The sequence below is a fragment of the Podarcis raffonei genome, chromosome 5, assembly GCF_027172205.1.
Source record: "Podarcis raffonei isolate rPodRaf1 chromosome 5, rPodRaf1.pri, whole genome shotgun sequence".
Taxonomy (NCBI): Eukaryota; Metazoa; Chordata; class Lepidosauria; order Squamata; family Lacertidae; genus Podarcis; species Podarcis raffonei.
The window spans coordinates 57,179,116-57,195,106 of record NC_070606.1 but is presented as its reverse complement, the minus strand read 5'-3'; the positions used below and the strand labels follow the sequence as shown (position 1 = coordinate 57,195,106).

Sequence of the window (15,991 nt, the reverse complement as noted above, 5' to 3'; positions counted from 1 at the left end):
TAAAAAGAGCCAGTATGGTACACAGTGGCAGGACAGGAACGTAGGAGACCAGGGTTCATATCTCCACTTGGCCATGAAGCTCACTTGGTGACCTGTTTAGAAGGGCAGGAGGAAGAATTGGAGGTGGGGGAGAATCAGTTCTCTTTACTCTTTCATCTGTTTCTCTTCCACCACACAGATCAATTTTCACTTCCCTTCTTTTTGTTTGCAGACACATTATTGAGGCTCCATTCCTGAGATACCATGATATTCATCCTGGACAGGTGGTGGAAGTAAGTTCAAGGAGAGAAAAAAATGTCCTTGGAATCTTGTTTATCTTGCTGAACAAACCTGAGGCGAGGGCTTTGGTCCAATTTTGTCCTTCTAACTTGTGTGCTTAATGCATCTTTGAACCTAAATCCTGCTGTGTGACATTAATGGAACACTATTAATTTCACTGTAGCCTAGCAAAGCCGTTGCATTAGTTGTACAGAAATCAGTCTGGTTTCTGCTACATTCCACAAAGTTACGTGCAGTGGATTTGCCTATCTTTTAGTCTGTGTAATCATGCTATGTTTAGATACTTATATGCTGATTTTTAGGCAAACCTTGCCAGGCAGTCTACATAAAAAGATTTAAATAATGAGCATCAATTAAACTGTATGATAAAACAATAAACATGAGCTTCAAGGGGAAATGTAATTATTGAAAGCTAGATCTCTCTTCCCTTCAAGATGGTTTTTAAGTAATGCTGTAGTAGCAGCTGAGGGGATAGGGACACTTGGGTACTGGGGTAGCCAATGCGGTGCCCTCAAGATGGCTGCCCAATTTATATCCCAACCTTCCTCCCAAAAGGAGTTGTTGGACTGCAGCTCCCATCACTTCTGACTGTTTGTCATGCTGGCTGAGGCTGATGGGAGTTGGAGTCAAACATTTGGAATGCCCCACATTCACTACCTCAAAGTTAGATGGAGGGCATCTTCTCTTTCTGTACTAGTTTTTCTTGCTTTCTGATCCCTCATTCTTTTGGACTTTAGGGCACGGTGTTGGCTCTGAAGCCCTTTGGCATGCAAGTAAAGGTGACTGAGCACATCAAGGGCCTGGTTCCCCGACTGCATCTGGCAGATGTGCTTCTGAAACAGCCAGAGAAGAAATACAGTGTGGGAAGCACTGTCCGGTGTCGGGTAAGAACTCTCTGTAAGGGACCGCTTTGCCCTGCTTTATCGATTTCTCTAGCAAGGAGAGACCAAGGGCGCTTTCTCCATGCAATAATCTGCCTTTATAATGAGAGCTGCTGTGGTTCTGTGGGTAACATTAGGTTGGATGTGCAAAACCTAGGTTCAGAATCCCTCTTAGCCATTGTGTTTACTATGTAATCCTTGGATCAGTTACTATCTCTCAACCTAGCTTATTCAGAGTTGTAGTAAATCTAAAATGGGGACAATGACATGTATTCATAATTTCTAATATTTCTATTTTACCTACTCAGAAGTCAGGCTCGCTGAGTTCGGTGGGACATGCTGGCAGGGGTGTAGGATTACAGCCGCACAGGATGAGATGTAGACAGTGTTTCCGTCCAGGCAGGAGTTTGTGGCAGAATTCTGGGGCCCCACTCAGCAAAATGAGCAGGAGAGGCCCCCAGTGCAGTCAAGCTGGCTTGCTACATATTTAACAAAGTGAAGTAATAAACATTACCAATTAAAGAGAGGATCCTACAGTAGGACCTTTAAGAGTCTAAAATTACAATCCTTTCTTCCTTTGCACTGACTTCAGCACTGATGTCCTTGACTTTAGCACAGACTGCAAGTCCTGCTTTTGGTAGGCAACTTCTGAGTGCAACTTCTTCCAGCAGGGCTTGAAGTCAGCACCAATCAGATGATTGCTGCTAACTTTAGAAGGGATTGGCTCCCCTTGGTATTTTAAAGGTGCCAAATGCAAGCCCTGCTTGCCTAGGAACAGCTGAGAGCACACTTTAAGTCTCTGAATTGCTCCTTTACAAATATGTCTTTACCTGTCCCACACCTGATATCATCTGACATCAAGTGTTGGGCAGGTGGGTGTGCCTGGGGAAATGACATTGTCAGCCACATTAGGACCCATGCAGTGGCCTATTTAGCTTGCAGATCAGAGATTCCCTATGCCTATTTTGAATAGTTAAAGAAGTGTTATTCAGGTCCTGTTACAGGATGAGCTCTGTCTCTGACAGCTACCTCCTAAACTTTCGTAGCCTTTATTTTTCTAAGCTGATGGGTTGTGCCAGTTGTATTAGGACTGATCCCGTGAGTTCCAAGCTGACATTTTGGACGTTCCTTCATTTTGGTTCAATTGCAGTTTCCTGCCAGTTGGCATACATAATTCCAGTTTCTTCTTCTCCTCCAGGTGCTTTCCTGCAATCCTGAAGCAAGGAAACTTCTTCTGACGCTTAAGAGAACACTTGTCAATTCCCAACTCCCTGCCCTTTCCAGTTATGAAGATGCAAAGCCAGGCTTGATCACCCATGGTTTTGTTGCATGTGCTAGGGAGTTTGGCTGCATTGTGAAATTCTACAACGACATAAAGGGCCTTGTCCCCAAAAATGAGCTCGGCGGGGCACCTTCAATTGTTCCTCAAGAAACATTTTATGCAGGCCAGGTAAAAGCAGGGTAAAAGTAAAACGTCTGATTGTCCTTGATATAAATTTTTAAGTTGCTAATAGCTGTACACATTTACACAACAGATTTGCATAACATCTTTAATGCACATACATTTGTTTAGTGATAGAACATGAACTGCAGATTATTGTTACTGAATTCGCAAGACCCTTGATATGCTTATGTAGTAGGACATAGCAGTGGTCTCTCTTCCTCTCTTGAAAAACATTTAAATAAAAGTTTTTGAACTACTAGTAAAATGACTTACATTTGTTACTTTAACACAGAGAGAGGCATAAAGCCAGTGGAAAGTTACAGAACTTCCACGTTTTATCCAGCTAAAGTGGAGGGAAATGGGTTAGGACCCAGATAGGATGCAGTAGAGGGATGTTCAGGGACACATGCAGGTGGTCCTGTTTTTGAAGTGTGAAAGTGAACATGCCTGCAATATGAAGATTCTTTTGTTTTGCAAATCAGGTGGTCAAAGTGATTGTCTTAAAATGTGAGCCTGAGCAGGAGAGACTGCTGCTGTCATTCAAGCTGACAAATGAAGCACAAGCTGAGGATGGTGGAGAAAAAAAGACTTCAAAGAAGCGAGAAATAACATACGAAACCGGACGGGTAATTTATTCTAAAAGATGTCCCTTCCCTTTCCCTGTTGACATTCCCCTGAGGATGCTAGGAGCAAAGACAGGAATTTATGATATTTCTAACTTGGGTTTTATTTCATACAAAATGATCAGATTATCAGATCATATATCTTAAGAAGCACTGTGCTATGGGGTCCCAATTATAGTACTACTTCATGCAAACATGGAGCATTTCTGTTGGATTTAAACCATTTATTCTAACTTGAAGTGTTCTGCACATCAGAATAAATGCTCGATCTGGTTGGTCTAGATTTAAATTTAAACATAAATTATTATCTTCACTTTGAACTCCCCTCCCGTGTTCATCAGTATACCAACACTTTATATTGTTTCATTGATAATCTAAGAAAAAATGACTATTGCACTTACTTAATCTAAGCACAACCAGAAGGGCAGCTGATTAGGCATTTAGCGATGCGATGATGAATGTTATCTGTCAACTATATTCTATCCTGTTCCCCACCTCCTTTTAAAAAAGAAATTCACAAACCAAGAACTTATGCAATGATCACTAATAATGAACTATTTGTTGTAGATATTACTGCAGATTTATTATGCTATTTTTGTTATATTCAAATAAGAACTGGTTTATTTATTTGTATTGATTATTATTCCTATGATCCTTGTTTATAAAACCCAATAAAAGTTATTCCAAAAAATAAGAAATGCTCCTAGACTTTAACTTTGATTGTTGAGATGATTTCTTTCTTTTATCTTTTAAGTTGCTTGCATTTTGAGAAACCTTGTTATCCTGGGAATATTGCATTTTAGGCGGTCTTCCACGTATTAAAAAAGCGTTGCCTTTTTTCTCTTGCTCAGATTGTTGATGTAAAAATTCTGAGGAAAAAAGAAGATGGCCTTGAAGTTACGATCTTGCCGGACAATGTTTTCGCCTACCTTTCCACAAATCATCTCTCTGACTATGTGTCCAATAGCAAGTTGTGGTGGTCCTGCCTTAAAGCAGATGATAGTCTCCATAGAGTGTTATGCCTCCATGACAAGGGAGGTCATGTTGTATCCTTGTAAAGTCCAGCCAAGCTTGGTAAAATCATATAGCCATTTTATGTTGTACAACAGCATTAACTTGCATTGCATTGCATATATTGTCTCCCAGAGAAGTGACATTCAAAGATTCTGTGTGTGTCAGTTTTACCTCTCTATGTCTGTGCAGTCTGAAGGGAAGAAATTGTCTTAGAAGATTTTTTAGATGGAGGGAGAGTAGAAGTGAGCAAAGGTTTTTGTAGCCTTTAGTATCTTCACCACCTTGGTTTTTGGATGAAGCAATCATTCCCTTTGCTTTCTTCAGTTTTTTTTTTAAAAAATGGCTGCCTGCGAATTGGGATCCAGTGGAATCTTGTTGCTGATAGAACGTTTTCTTTTTCCTCTGCAGAATCTGAATGGAATCAGGCAGTTGGTTGGTTGCAACATGATCTTACTTTTTTGCACAATTATGTGCTACGTCCCCTGTGTTATAACAGTCTGCCCACCTCCCGCTCTATGTTAATAGGCTTTGGTGAAATGCTTGTTTTGTGGCTGCCAAATAAAACCAAACTACCAGTACGCTTCTCCTCCCCAAATGTATTCCTTGACCCATTGTTTAGACCCTGAGCAGAAAGCCATCGGTGATTTCAGCAATTGAGGAGGAACGGGTGGTGAAGAGCTTTTCAGACATCCAGCCTGGATTGCTGCTGACTGGCTTTGTGAGAAACGTCATGCCTTATGGTGTGTTTGTGGAGTTTCCATATGGTCTGACAGGGCTGGCACCCAAGTCGGTAAGGCATGTTGCATTGTCCCTGCTAAAATAGGTTTATTTGCAGATGTTGAGGAAGAGGTGCTTTCTAGTTGAAATAATCTCTTATGCTGCACTACTCAAGGATAAAAATTCCTGCTGAGAGGAGTTCTCTAGATGGGTTTGGGAGTAAGGGCACAAAATAATACATAGGAATTTCCTGCTTGCAAGTGGTGTGAGAGAAGCTGTTTCCTAGTGGTATGTTTTGAAATGCAGGCACTCAAGATGGCCCCCATCCATAGGTAAAGGTAAAGGACCCCTGGATGATTAAGTCCAGTCAAAGGTGATTTTGGGGTACAGCGCTCATCTCGCTTCAGACCGAGGGAGCCGGCATTGGTCCTTAGACAGCTTTCCATGTCATGTGGCCAGCATGACTAAACCACTTCGGGCGCAACCATCCATAGCCATGCCCCCAAAGAGCATTCAAGCACTTGTGCTGATCCATATGTACACTTGTTGCATTCCCCAAAGAGCAGTAGTACATGGCACAATTCCCAATTTATGAGCATCAGTTGACTGTCAAAGAATAGATGTTTATAGAACAAATTCAACTTTTAAAACACATTGAACGTTATCCAAAAATCTTCAGCTAGCTGAAAATGCAACCTTTAGTCTTTACTTAGGAAGGCAAACAATCTAGCGATGAAATGTTAATTAGACTGCTAGCATGAAGTAGCTAATAGAGCTGTCTCTAACTCAGCCTAGGTAACAGGTTTCTTGTTTGGAACTGTTTTGATTGCATTCCTTCCTTTCTGGAAGTCTTGAGGCAGGTGGTGTTGATGGCTCTCTTGCAAAGGCACTCTTATGGAACAGTATTAATTGGTTCTTATCTCCTAATTGCTATAGGCAATGAGTGACAAGTTTGTGACAGACACCAAAGACCACTATGTGGTAGGTCAGACTGTAGTTGCCAAAGTGACCAGCATTGACGAGGAGAAGCAACGCATCCTGCTGTCCCTGAAGGTGTCTGAGTGCTCCTCTGAGGATTCTATTTCTGAGAGCTTCTGTTTGCTGCACAAATACTTTAAGGAGCTGCAGGAGATCAAGAGTATCAGGAGTGGAAGAGGTAAAGGCTGTCATGATGATAAAAGATGGCCCATGGGAAACCTTGTGTTGGCTGCATACACATAGTGGATGCATGTGAGCATCCTGGTTTGGGGAACAAGCTGGGAACACCTTTTCTCAACATTTTGTCTGAAATCAGGAGGCCTAGGAACTTTTCAAACTTTTATTTAAAGATTCAGTTTCAGGTAAAACATCTAGTCACTCGGGGTGGTTTTCTGCTATATGTGATTGCCAAGTGGGTTTTGCTTAACTTGCAGTTGGAGAAAGATTACATTTCTTTGACTGTTTCTGTTTCTGGGTGACTGGCTCATTTGCTATGAGCTTAAAAGACCCCATTTCCCCCCTTCCATTTTCATATTGACTTAAAGATACAGCAAGAAAGTTACTTTCAGGCACCAGAGCATAATTCCTCAAAATAAGGGAATTTACTCATTTTTAATAGTTAATCCTTCTTATACTTACTCTGACTTTCTATAGTTCAGCGATGAAACATCATGCTGCAAATGGGACTTAGTTCTTTCTTTATCCTCAGATGATGTCGATGTGGTTCAAAAGGTCTGTGAATTAAAACCTGGGCAGAAGCTGATGCTGACGGCTCGCAAAGTCAACACTGATGGTTCAGCACTATTTGATAGCACCTCTGTTTCTGACTTGACTATAATGGCTACTCATAGTCACCTTGGAGGTAGGACATACTTTGTGGTCTCTCCCCCCCCCCTTATCTACTTTGTCCTGATATACTATTTTGCTCTTTGGGTTGGAAACAAATAATTGATTGCAAAGAGTGGAGTCTTTTTGAACAGTGAGCAGCAGAAGTGTGTCTGAGACCTGAGTGAATTCTTGGTTTTTCTCCTGACTCAGCTATCAGTGATGTAATGTAAATAAATAATGTCTCTTACTGAAGTACTGAAATGCAGTTGCTTCATTTTGCCTCAGTTATATCAAGCAATAATCTTATGGTGCATGTTTGTTTGTTTTTAAAGGCAAAAACATTGTCCAGGGTGAAAAAACAAGAGCTGTGGTTCTCTGCATTGATTCCCTAGAATCAAAGGTCTATGTGTCGCTTAGAGAGGAGTTGCTGTCCCCCAAACCTAAGAAGGTATGATTAGCCTGAATTGGCTTTTATGCTGGATACTAACCTGTGTAGCTGGTTAATAACAGAGTCACAGAAGAGAGGTTCATAGAATACCATAGAAGTGAGCAATGTATGAAGAGAATTCAATGGAATAACTAGTCCAGGGGTGGTTGACCCACCCTCCAGAGAGCTGTTTTAGCTTCCTAGTCAAATTTTTCTGCCTCCAGCAGCAGCAAAGAGAAAGTCAAAGTAGACACAGTGTGGGGAGGAGAGATATCTGTGTGCATCCTGTGTGTACAAGAGTGGTGTATAGCCTTGATTACCACTTGCACATGACCCCTGGAGGACTGGGCAAAGGTGAATGCAGTCCTTGGGACCAAAACAATTGGTTAGCTTATATTCAGATGTGAAGGGGCCATAATGAGGAGGAGGGAGCAGCTTTCCCTTCCTGTGTCCTAGAAGGAATAACTGGGTTTAAGCTGCAATTTCTTCAATATTATTTGATCCTTAGGAAAAACTGGTCACTTGTTAGGCACACTTCTGAGAAAACCCCAGGGAGTGTTGGCATTTTCTGCTTTTGCCTAGGAATTCAGCTGGGGCCTAAAAACAAAAAAAGGTTGTGTGCTGAGAATTTCCTAGTCTTTCCTGGCAAAACCCTGGAAAGTGCATTACTGGAGTTTTTCTGATGAGGGTAAAACATCAGTCAGGAGTGCTTTTAAATAACCGTTAAGCCTTGGGCCAAAATGACTGCTGAAGTCTGTACCAGGTTTTGTGTGTGTGTGAGTGAGTGACTTTCTCTGGATGTTATTTCTGTGTTTTCCAGTTAAAACAGAACTCTCAGCACCAAGCCATTGTGCAGCATGTGGCTACAGAGCATGCAGTTGTTTCATTGGTAGGAAATGGTCAGCTGGTTGCCATACCTGTGGCTTCCCACTTCAATGACACTTTCCGCTTTGATTCTGAAAAACTGAAAGTGGGACAGTCGGTCCTAGTGGTTCTGAAAACTCTCCAGCCAGGTGACTGTGGGCTCTTACTTGCTGTTCAAGATCAGAAGAAGAGAAAGGCTGTAATCAGGTCACGGCGTGAATCTGAAACACTTGGGGAAACCTCGGCCATTGTGAATCACTCGCTGTGCTTGGGAGATGTGGTCAAAGGAACTGTCAAGTCAATCAAGCCTACTCATGTCCTAGTGGCAATTAATGATCAGCTGATCGGCTCCATTCATGCATCCCAGATCCTGGATAAAGTTTCCATAGGCACCTTTCCAACATCAGTGCTAAGAGTTGGGCAGCAGTTGACTGCTCGGGTGATTGGGGGCAAAGACATTAAAAATCACAGGTAAGATCCCCCCAAGCTTCTGAGTGCCTTTTCTAAGTTTTAGCCAATTACCAAATTTTAGTTCAATGTTCTAGCAGGCACAGAACTTTCCAGATCTATGTCCTAAGTGCAAGTGTTGTCCTCATGCATTTATTGCCCTGTTACTAGTTTTCAGTCCAAGTCAGGCAATTAAAGCATAGTCACTTGTCTCTCTTCCTACCTGGATATAGACCCATTTCCATCTACAGCTGACAAGGAGGCAACTTGCAATTCTCTGTTGGAGAGAGGTTACCCAGAGTGGGTTTTCTCCTCCTCCTCACTCTAAAAGCAGGACTTATGCAAATTAAGGAAACACTCACTTTTGTGTGGAAAAGACCCCTTCCAGTTTTAGTCCTGCATGCTCAGAGAGTGATTATTTTCCCCCCTAGAGCAGATAAAGAAGGAACTTTGAAAAACTATCAAATGCTGAAGGGCCACTTACAACTGGAGTACAGATGATGTGCTAATCTGCTCTTAATTTTTAGGTATTTGCCCATCACCCATCCCCATTTTACCCGTACCTGCCCAGAGCTCAGCATCCGACCAAGGTAAGATAGCCTTTAGATACTTTGTTTGATGAGGTTTTACAACATGTTAAATGCTAACAGATACACCTATCCAAGTGTCTCCTGGTCTGAATGTTAGTCAGTGACAGAGTAGGGGTTCTCTACATAAAATTCTGCATCTTGGAACATAATGCACAAATATGTTAGACCCAAGTGACCCAATTTGCTTAATTTTAATGATTCTGGCATTATTATTTAATAATAATATACCCCACCCATCCAGCTGGGTTTCCCCAGCCACTCTGGGTGGCTCCCAACAAATTAAAAGCCGAATAAAACATTCAGATCTTGAAGACAAGAGAAGTTCTTGGTGGGTGCTAGGATTGTAGTATACATTGAGGGGAGGCAGCCTGGAGTTTTACAGATAGGAAATCTTGGATTGGTTGGCAAATGCTTGGACCTAGAAATATTGGAAGGGAGCAGGGAGTGGATCTCAAGCTGTTCTCCCTCTAAGTATACATGAATCTATAGAGACTACCTAGAACATGTCTGGTGATCAAGCTATTGTAGAATGATGGCTTTAATTTTAAGTTGCTCCTCTTTTTTCCAGATAAGATAGTAGACAGTTCCCACCACTTTCCCCTCTCTATCTTCAGCCCCCCAGCCATATCCCACACCGTTCCCAAGGGCCCTCCAATGCCCACAAGCAATTTCCTTGGGGTGGGAGTTCATTGAGCTGCAGTAGGAGACATGCAAAAACATGTTCTGTGAACTCTTTTACTCAGAGCCAATTCATTCTTAATCATGGGAAATGTCTGTAGATCTCCGGCATCCTTGTTGAGAATTTACCAGTCCTGTAATACACATCCTGGTATGTGTCTTGTGTACTATGTCCCTTGCTTTTGATTGCCAACCTAAAATTGGGAGTCCTGTGTTCTACATGAGCATGGATAGGAGATACTTTGATCAGGGATAAGAAAAATATTGACATGTCAAAGCAAAGAAGTTAAGGGCATAACTGGGGTGGGTGGGTGCTATTGGGCTGTTGTTTTTATTTTTATTATGTATTTTGTGATTTTATATCTTGATTTTATTCTGTGAACCGCCCTGGGACCCCCGGGTATAGGGCGGTATATAAATTCAATAAATAAATATAAATAAATAAATCTTCACTTACAATCAGTGAGCTGTCTGGAGAAAGCAAAACTGCCCTGGGTCCAGAAGATGGCAATCCGGAAGAAATACTGAAACCCTTTAAGCCTGGGCAGACGGTGACATGCTTTGTTAAGAAGGTGAGGCCTAAAACTTTTCTACCTTTGTGTAGCAAGGGTTTTCCCTCCCCCTTCATTTTAAAAAGTTGGGCCAGTCTTCACTCTAGATTTGGGAAGCATGACATGCTTCCGAATACTATGGGTTGATGCAATTTCCCGATGGGGTATAGTGTCCAAAATGTGTGGTTGTATGTGTGTCCATAAGCTCTTGTTTCACATGGGTTGGGGAGGTTGATGTGGAAATTCTGGAATAATTTATAGGACCTATTACCAGAGAATGCATGGTAAAAACTGGACTCTGTCTTTTCTAGTGAAGAGTTTTTTATTTTCTCCTTTTTGCTTCTATTCTTAGTATGCTGCTGCAAATAAATGGCTGGAGGTGGAGGTCACCCCTAACATTAGAGGGAGAGTTCAACAGCTGCTACTTTCCCTTCGACCCACGGTAAGTAATTGCCAAGGAATGAAGGGCACAGGACTCTTCTATGCAGGAAGCTATGCTCAATAACATGAAAATCTGCAGTAAAGAAACAGAAGCATTAAAATGTTATAAGTGTATTGTCCTGGCTATTACCAGAGACATAGCCATGTTAGTCAAACAAAGTCTTATAGCATTTTTTAAAAGGCTAACAAATTTATTATGACATAACCTCTATCCTTGGGATTGTTATTTTTTCTCCAAGTTAAGCTTCAAGAATTCTACAGCCGTAAAGGTAAAGGTACCCCTGCCCGTATGGGCCAGTCGTGTCCGACTCTAGGGTTGCGCGCCCATCTCGCTTAAGAGGCCGTGAGCCGGCGCTGTCCGGAGACACTTCCGGGTCACGTGGCCAGCGTGACAAAGCTGCAGCTGGCGAGCCAGCACCAGCGCAGCACACGGAAACGCCATTTACCTTCCCGCTATAAAGCGGTACCTATTTATCTACTTGCACTTAAGGGTGCTTTCGAACTGCTAGGTGGGCAGGAGCTGGGACCGAACGACGGGAGCTCACCCCGCTGCGGGGATTCGAACCTCTGACCATACAATCAGCAAGTCCTAGGCACTGAGGTTTTACCCACAGCGCCACCCGCGTCCCTATCTACCGCCATATCAAAGCCTGTTTACATAGTCAATAGCAGTCACAGCAAGGGTTGCTTCTTTCAGGATAAGAGGAGCGCAAGGCTTTTTTTGTTCAGATTTTCACTGGAAAGGTGTAGGAAATGTTCTGGTCTCTCTCAGGGCATTTCCCAAATATGTACACAATTTGAAACCTTAACTATTTCAAAATGGTTTTTACGAAGAGCTAAACACTAGCCCAGTCCCCCCCCCCCCCCCGCCCATGCATCACCACTATGGGGAATTCTTCACAGGCACAAATAAATGGTTGGATGATGGTAATGATCAGGTCATTCTCTCCCAACAGGTCTTAAAACACGCAGGGAAACACTTCAGAAGTGGACAAGCTTTGGCTGCGACTGTGACCGGCTCTGATGTCACTGAAACTAAGCTCCATCTGTCACTTACAGGTATGATGAGAAGAGAGCGCCACAACATTAAGATCCCAGAAAGAGACGGTCAATGACGGTCGCTCTCCATCTAGTCATCAGAGGCTTATAAACCCAATTCCATAGGCTCACAATAACTCTGATCCTGTAGTTCCTTGTATGTGAAAAGCTTCAGATGTGTCATGGAATTCTTGAGCATAAAAAGGCTTTCCATTTACTCCAGTGTTGTCTCTCTCTCACACACACACAGCCTCATGTTCATATCCACATTGTATGCATGTAAATGCCTCTGTGGCATTGTAATAAATAGGGAAGGCCATGCTAATATGGATGCCGAAAGCGGGGCCAGGCTGTATGTCAGTCAAAGTGAATGGATGAGTAATCATTTTGTAGCTCTTGATGATGATGCCTTTAGTAGTAGGGGCTTGTTTACATCATCAAAGAGGCACAGCAACCAAATGCTGAGCAGTGGCTGCTGGTCATAGGACTTGCCTTTATACCAAGTCAGACCAACGGTCCATTTAGCTCAGCATCGTCTACACGGACTGGCAGTGGCTCTCCAGGGTTTCAGGCAGCTGTACCTAATGATGCCAGAACTTGAACCTGAGACCATCTGCGTGCAAAGCACTTGTTCTCTACCACTGAACTACAACCCTTCCCATGTTGGTTGTGAGCTACCTCCAGCGCTGGAGACAGTATTCCTCCAGTTCCCAGCTGCTGGGAGAAACAAGCAAGAGAATGTTGTATTCATATCCTGCTTGCAAGCTTCCCTTAGGCAGCTGGCTCACCACTGTGGGAAAAGGGATACTGGACTAGATAGAGGCTTTTATCTGATCTGACAGGGCTGCTCTTTTTGTTCTGTTTTTGTCTCTCCTGTTGTGGTTCTGACAAAGTTTGAAAGATAGTGTTTTTGTCAGTGTTTATGTGCAAGGCAGGGAGAGTATATTTCCTTGTTACTACTAGAAATCAAATATAGTCCTTCCCTGTGTGCCAGTAAAGTTCCTGGTGCAATTTGTACTAGGGACTGGATTAGGTCCTCCATATGTGGGAATTGATCGTAGATGCACTTTGGGGTTCAGGATCCAGCCTGACAACCTTTAACTGTACAGTGGTACCTCAGGTTACAGACGCTTCAGGTTACAGACTCTTCTAACCCAGAAATAATACCTCGGGTTAAGAACTTTGCTTCAGGATGAGAATAGAAATCGTGCAGTGGCAGCAGGAGGCCCTATTAGCTAAAGTGGTGCTTCAGGTTAAGAACAGTTTCAGGTTAAAACGGACCTCCAGAACGAATTAAGTTCTTAACCTGAGGTACCACTGTATAAGTAGGCCATAGGGGAGTGTGGTATTATAATATCTGACTTGATCTGTTTGAACCTCCTCACCCCTGAACAGGAGTTTACTCTCTGGAGAAAGGAACCATCACGCTAGGCTATGTGAGCAAGGTGATTCCGCATGTTGGCCTGAATGTTCAGCTTCCTTTTGAAAGGAAGGGGAAAGTCAGCCTTTTCCACCTGAGTGATTCATATGCTGAGCAGCCACTAGAAATGTTCAGCATTGGGAAAATTGTCAGGTAAGAGTCTTACGCAAAATCATGTCTGTAGACAAGCTGAGGGAATTTTATCTGACAGTCATTTAAGCCTAAATCCTTTCTGGTCCTGAGCTTCATTAGTTCTCTTAGATCCTTAATGCCCTCATGAAGCCCATGACCAAGAACAGTTATCACATAACTAACTTAATCCCAATATTTTCTGTGGAGAGGGTCTTTTCGAAATGTGCAGAAGTTCCATGTTTTCTTTTTCCTGCATACAGGTGCTGTATCCTTTCCAGTGAAGGTAAAAAAATGGAAGTGTCCCTTCGACAATCCAGGTAAGAATCTACTCCCTAAATTTAGATGGGAAGAAGATTAAATAATAATAATGATAATAATAGAAAATACTCTATATCCTATTGCACAGGTTTTCAAAATTAGCATAAACTGCCCTGCTATTTGGGACATAGGAAGAGGGAATCTAACATTTGGGCCTAAAGTGCAACTACAAAATTTTGTTGCATTTACAATGGATTCTGCAAAGTAGATAAATACCGTATTTTTCGCTCTATAACACGCACCCGACCATAACACGCACATAGTTTTTAGAGGAGGAAAATCCGTAGGCATGCCACCCGTAGGCATTTCCTCCATAACACGCACAGAAATTTCCCCTTACTTTCTAGGAGGAAAAAAGTGAGTGTTATGGTGCAAAAAATACGGTATGTGTCCTTTGATTCCTTTACTAAAGTTGCTTGCTGTTTTTGAGTTCTTGATTTTTTTTTAGGATACTGTGGTTTCTTGTTTGTTCTTGACTTTTTTGTGTCCAGCGCCTTAAGAACAGGGGAAGTAAAGAAATCCTACTAGGACTTCTACTTCGTTCATTGCTTTCTAAACTGTAAGCTTTTCGAGGGCAGCTAGAGCTCTACTTTTCTTTATTAACAAAGTGGAGATAGAAGTTGCCAGCATTTCAAAGCCCTTGCATATGTTGCAATAGTTTCTGTACTATGGATAAGGGGATTTTTTTTACTATATTGTCAGGATTTTCCGCTTTGCAGTCACCAGAAGTGTCCTTTCTAATAAAGAAGCCTATCCAGAAATAGGGCATTTCACTACTTCTCCATTTTTGTTATAGGATAAATCCCAAGAGCCGTTGTAAAGTGGAAGACCCTGAAATCACATCCCTCGATGATCTTCAGAATGGTCAGCTTGTCAGAGGCTATGTCAAATCCATCACTCCATCGGGCATCTTCTTTGGGTAAGTTTCCCTTGCTGACCATAAAAAAGCGAATTCCATGTTGTGAATGTTTGTTGGAATGGTGTCTAAATAAATTGTAGAGCAGTTTGGAGCCTATAGTTCTAGAAGTCAGGAATGGCCAATTGTTCCATCTTAGAGCAACTTTACCTAACCCTGAACAATCTGAATAAATTTTAATCAATGGGGGGGGGGGTTGTCCACCATTTCACTTATACCTTAAATACATTTTTCTTTTAAGAAATAAAGCTGGTCTGCAATAGGAGCAAAATAAACCTGTGTTACTATATGTCACTATATTTTTCCCCCCTTGGCAGGCTGTCTGACTCTGTTGTGGGTCAAATCCCACCACAACTTATCTCTCCTCTCTTCATCTCGGATCATTCATTGTGTGCAAAATACATACATGCCGGCCAGTTTCTTACTGCCAAGGTTATCAGGTAGGTGTGATGTTTCCTAATAGATGGGTGAATCTGGGGTGGAAAATATTGCAGAGACACATGAGGACAGTATGGTTCACAGGACAACAGAGACCAGAGCTCAGGTATCACAATAGCTGTGGGCTAACAGGTGGCTTTGGGAAAGCATGTCTGTATTTTCCTCTGCTCACTATCTTATAAAATGGAAATTATAATGACTACCATAGAGGGCTGGTGTAATGCTCAACAAGTTGAATAATGTTAAAGCCTGTGTTACTATTTAGAAACTACTGTGTAGATTTAATGTTTATAGCAGTTCCTTATCTCTCCTGCCCCTTTCTTTCTGCCCCTTCTCTTTTACTCATTCTGCAGTATAAATAAAGAAAAGAACCTTGCAGAGCTCTCTCTCCTTCCTGAAGACACTGGGAAGCCAAGCATTATCCCAGAGTCCCTGGAACTGCCAGTTGGTGAAAAGGACACACAGCCGAGAAAGCGAAAAAGGGGAAACTCTGAAAGTGAGCAGGTATTTATCCTGGAAAAGGGGTTTTTAACCCCACTGTTGTTGTGAACAATTATCCAATGATGCGGGAGCTGTAGGTGGCGCTGTGGGTAAAACCTCAGCACCTAGGATTTGCCAATCGCATGGTCGGCGGTTCGAATCCCCGCGGCGGGGTGCGCTCCTGTCGTTCGGTCCCAGCGCCTGCCAACCTAGCAGTTCGAAAGCACCCCTGGGTGCAAGTAGATAAATAGGGACTGCTTACCAAGCGGGAAGGTAAATGGTGTTTCCGTGGGCTGCGCTGGCTCGCCAGATGCAGCTTGTCACGCTGGCCACGTGACCTGGAAGTGTCTGCGGACCGCGCTGGCTCCCGGCCTCTAGAGTGAGATGAGCGCACAACCCTAGAGTCTGTCAAGACTGGTCCGTACGGGCAGGGGTACCTTTACCTTTACCTTTATCCAACGATGCAAACAAACTACACACAAAAAAA

General features: G+C 42.7%; 1 protein-coding gene and 1 long non-coding RNA gene across 3 annotated transcripts in view; one reads left to right on the top strand and one right to left on the bottom strand.

Annotated features, from left to right (window-relative positions):
* LOC128414279 (uncharacterized) overlaps positions 1-15,991 on the bottom strand; it is a 137,558-nt gene that overhangs the window by 76,799 nt on the left and 44,768 nt on the right. The window lies entirely within an intron of this gene.
* PDCD11 (programmed cell death 11) overlaps positions 1-15,991 on the top strand; it is a 28,915-nt gene that overhangs the window by 8,335 nt on the left and 4,589 nt on the right. For both annotated transcript variants that reach the window (XM_053389294.1, XM_053389296.1), the window contains exons 11-29: positions 212-272; positions 1,017-1,163; positions 2,359-2,610; positions 3,087-3,230; positions 4,079-4,273; positions 4,861-5,031; positions 5,895-6,114; positions 6,646-6,798; positions 7,097-7,212; positions 8,012-8,526; positions 9,030-9,092; positions 10,234-10,342; positions 10,674-10,763; positions 11,719-11,821; positions 13,196-13,373; positions 13,613-13,669; positions 14,467-14,589; positions 14,904-15,026; positions 15,378-15,528. In XM_053389294.1, coding sequence (XP_053245269.1) covers positions 212-272; positions 1,017-1,163; positions 2,359-2,610; positions 3,087-3,230; positions 4,079-4,273; positions 4,861-5,031; positions 5,895-6,114; positions 6,646-6,798; positions 7,097-7,212; positions 8,012-8,526; positions 9,030-9,092; positions 10,234-10,342; positions 10,674-10,763; positions 11,719-11,821; positions 13,196-13,373; positions 13,613-13,669; positions 14,467-14,589; positions 14,904-15,026; positions 15,378-15,528 — 2,971 coding nt within the window. The remainder of the gene's footprint in view (positions 1-211; positions 273-1,016; positions 1,164-2,358; positions 2,611-3,086; positions 3,231-4,078; positions 4,274-4,860; positions 5,032-5,894; positions 6,115-6,645; positions 6,799-7,096; positions 7,213-8,011; positions 8,527-9,029; positions 9,093-10,233; positions 10,343-10,673; positions 10,764-11,718; positions 11,822-13,195; positions 13,374-13,612; positions 13,670-14,466; positions 14,590-14,903; positions 15,027-15,377; positions 15,529-15,991) is intronic.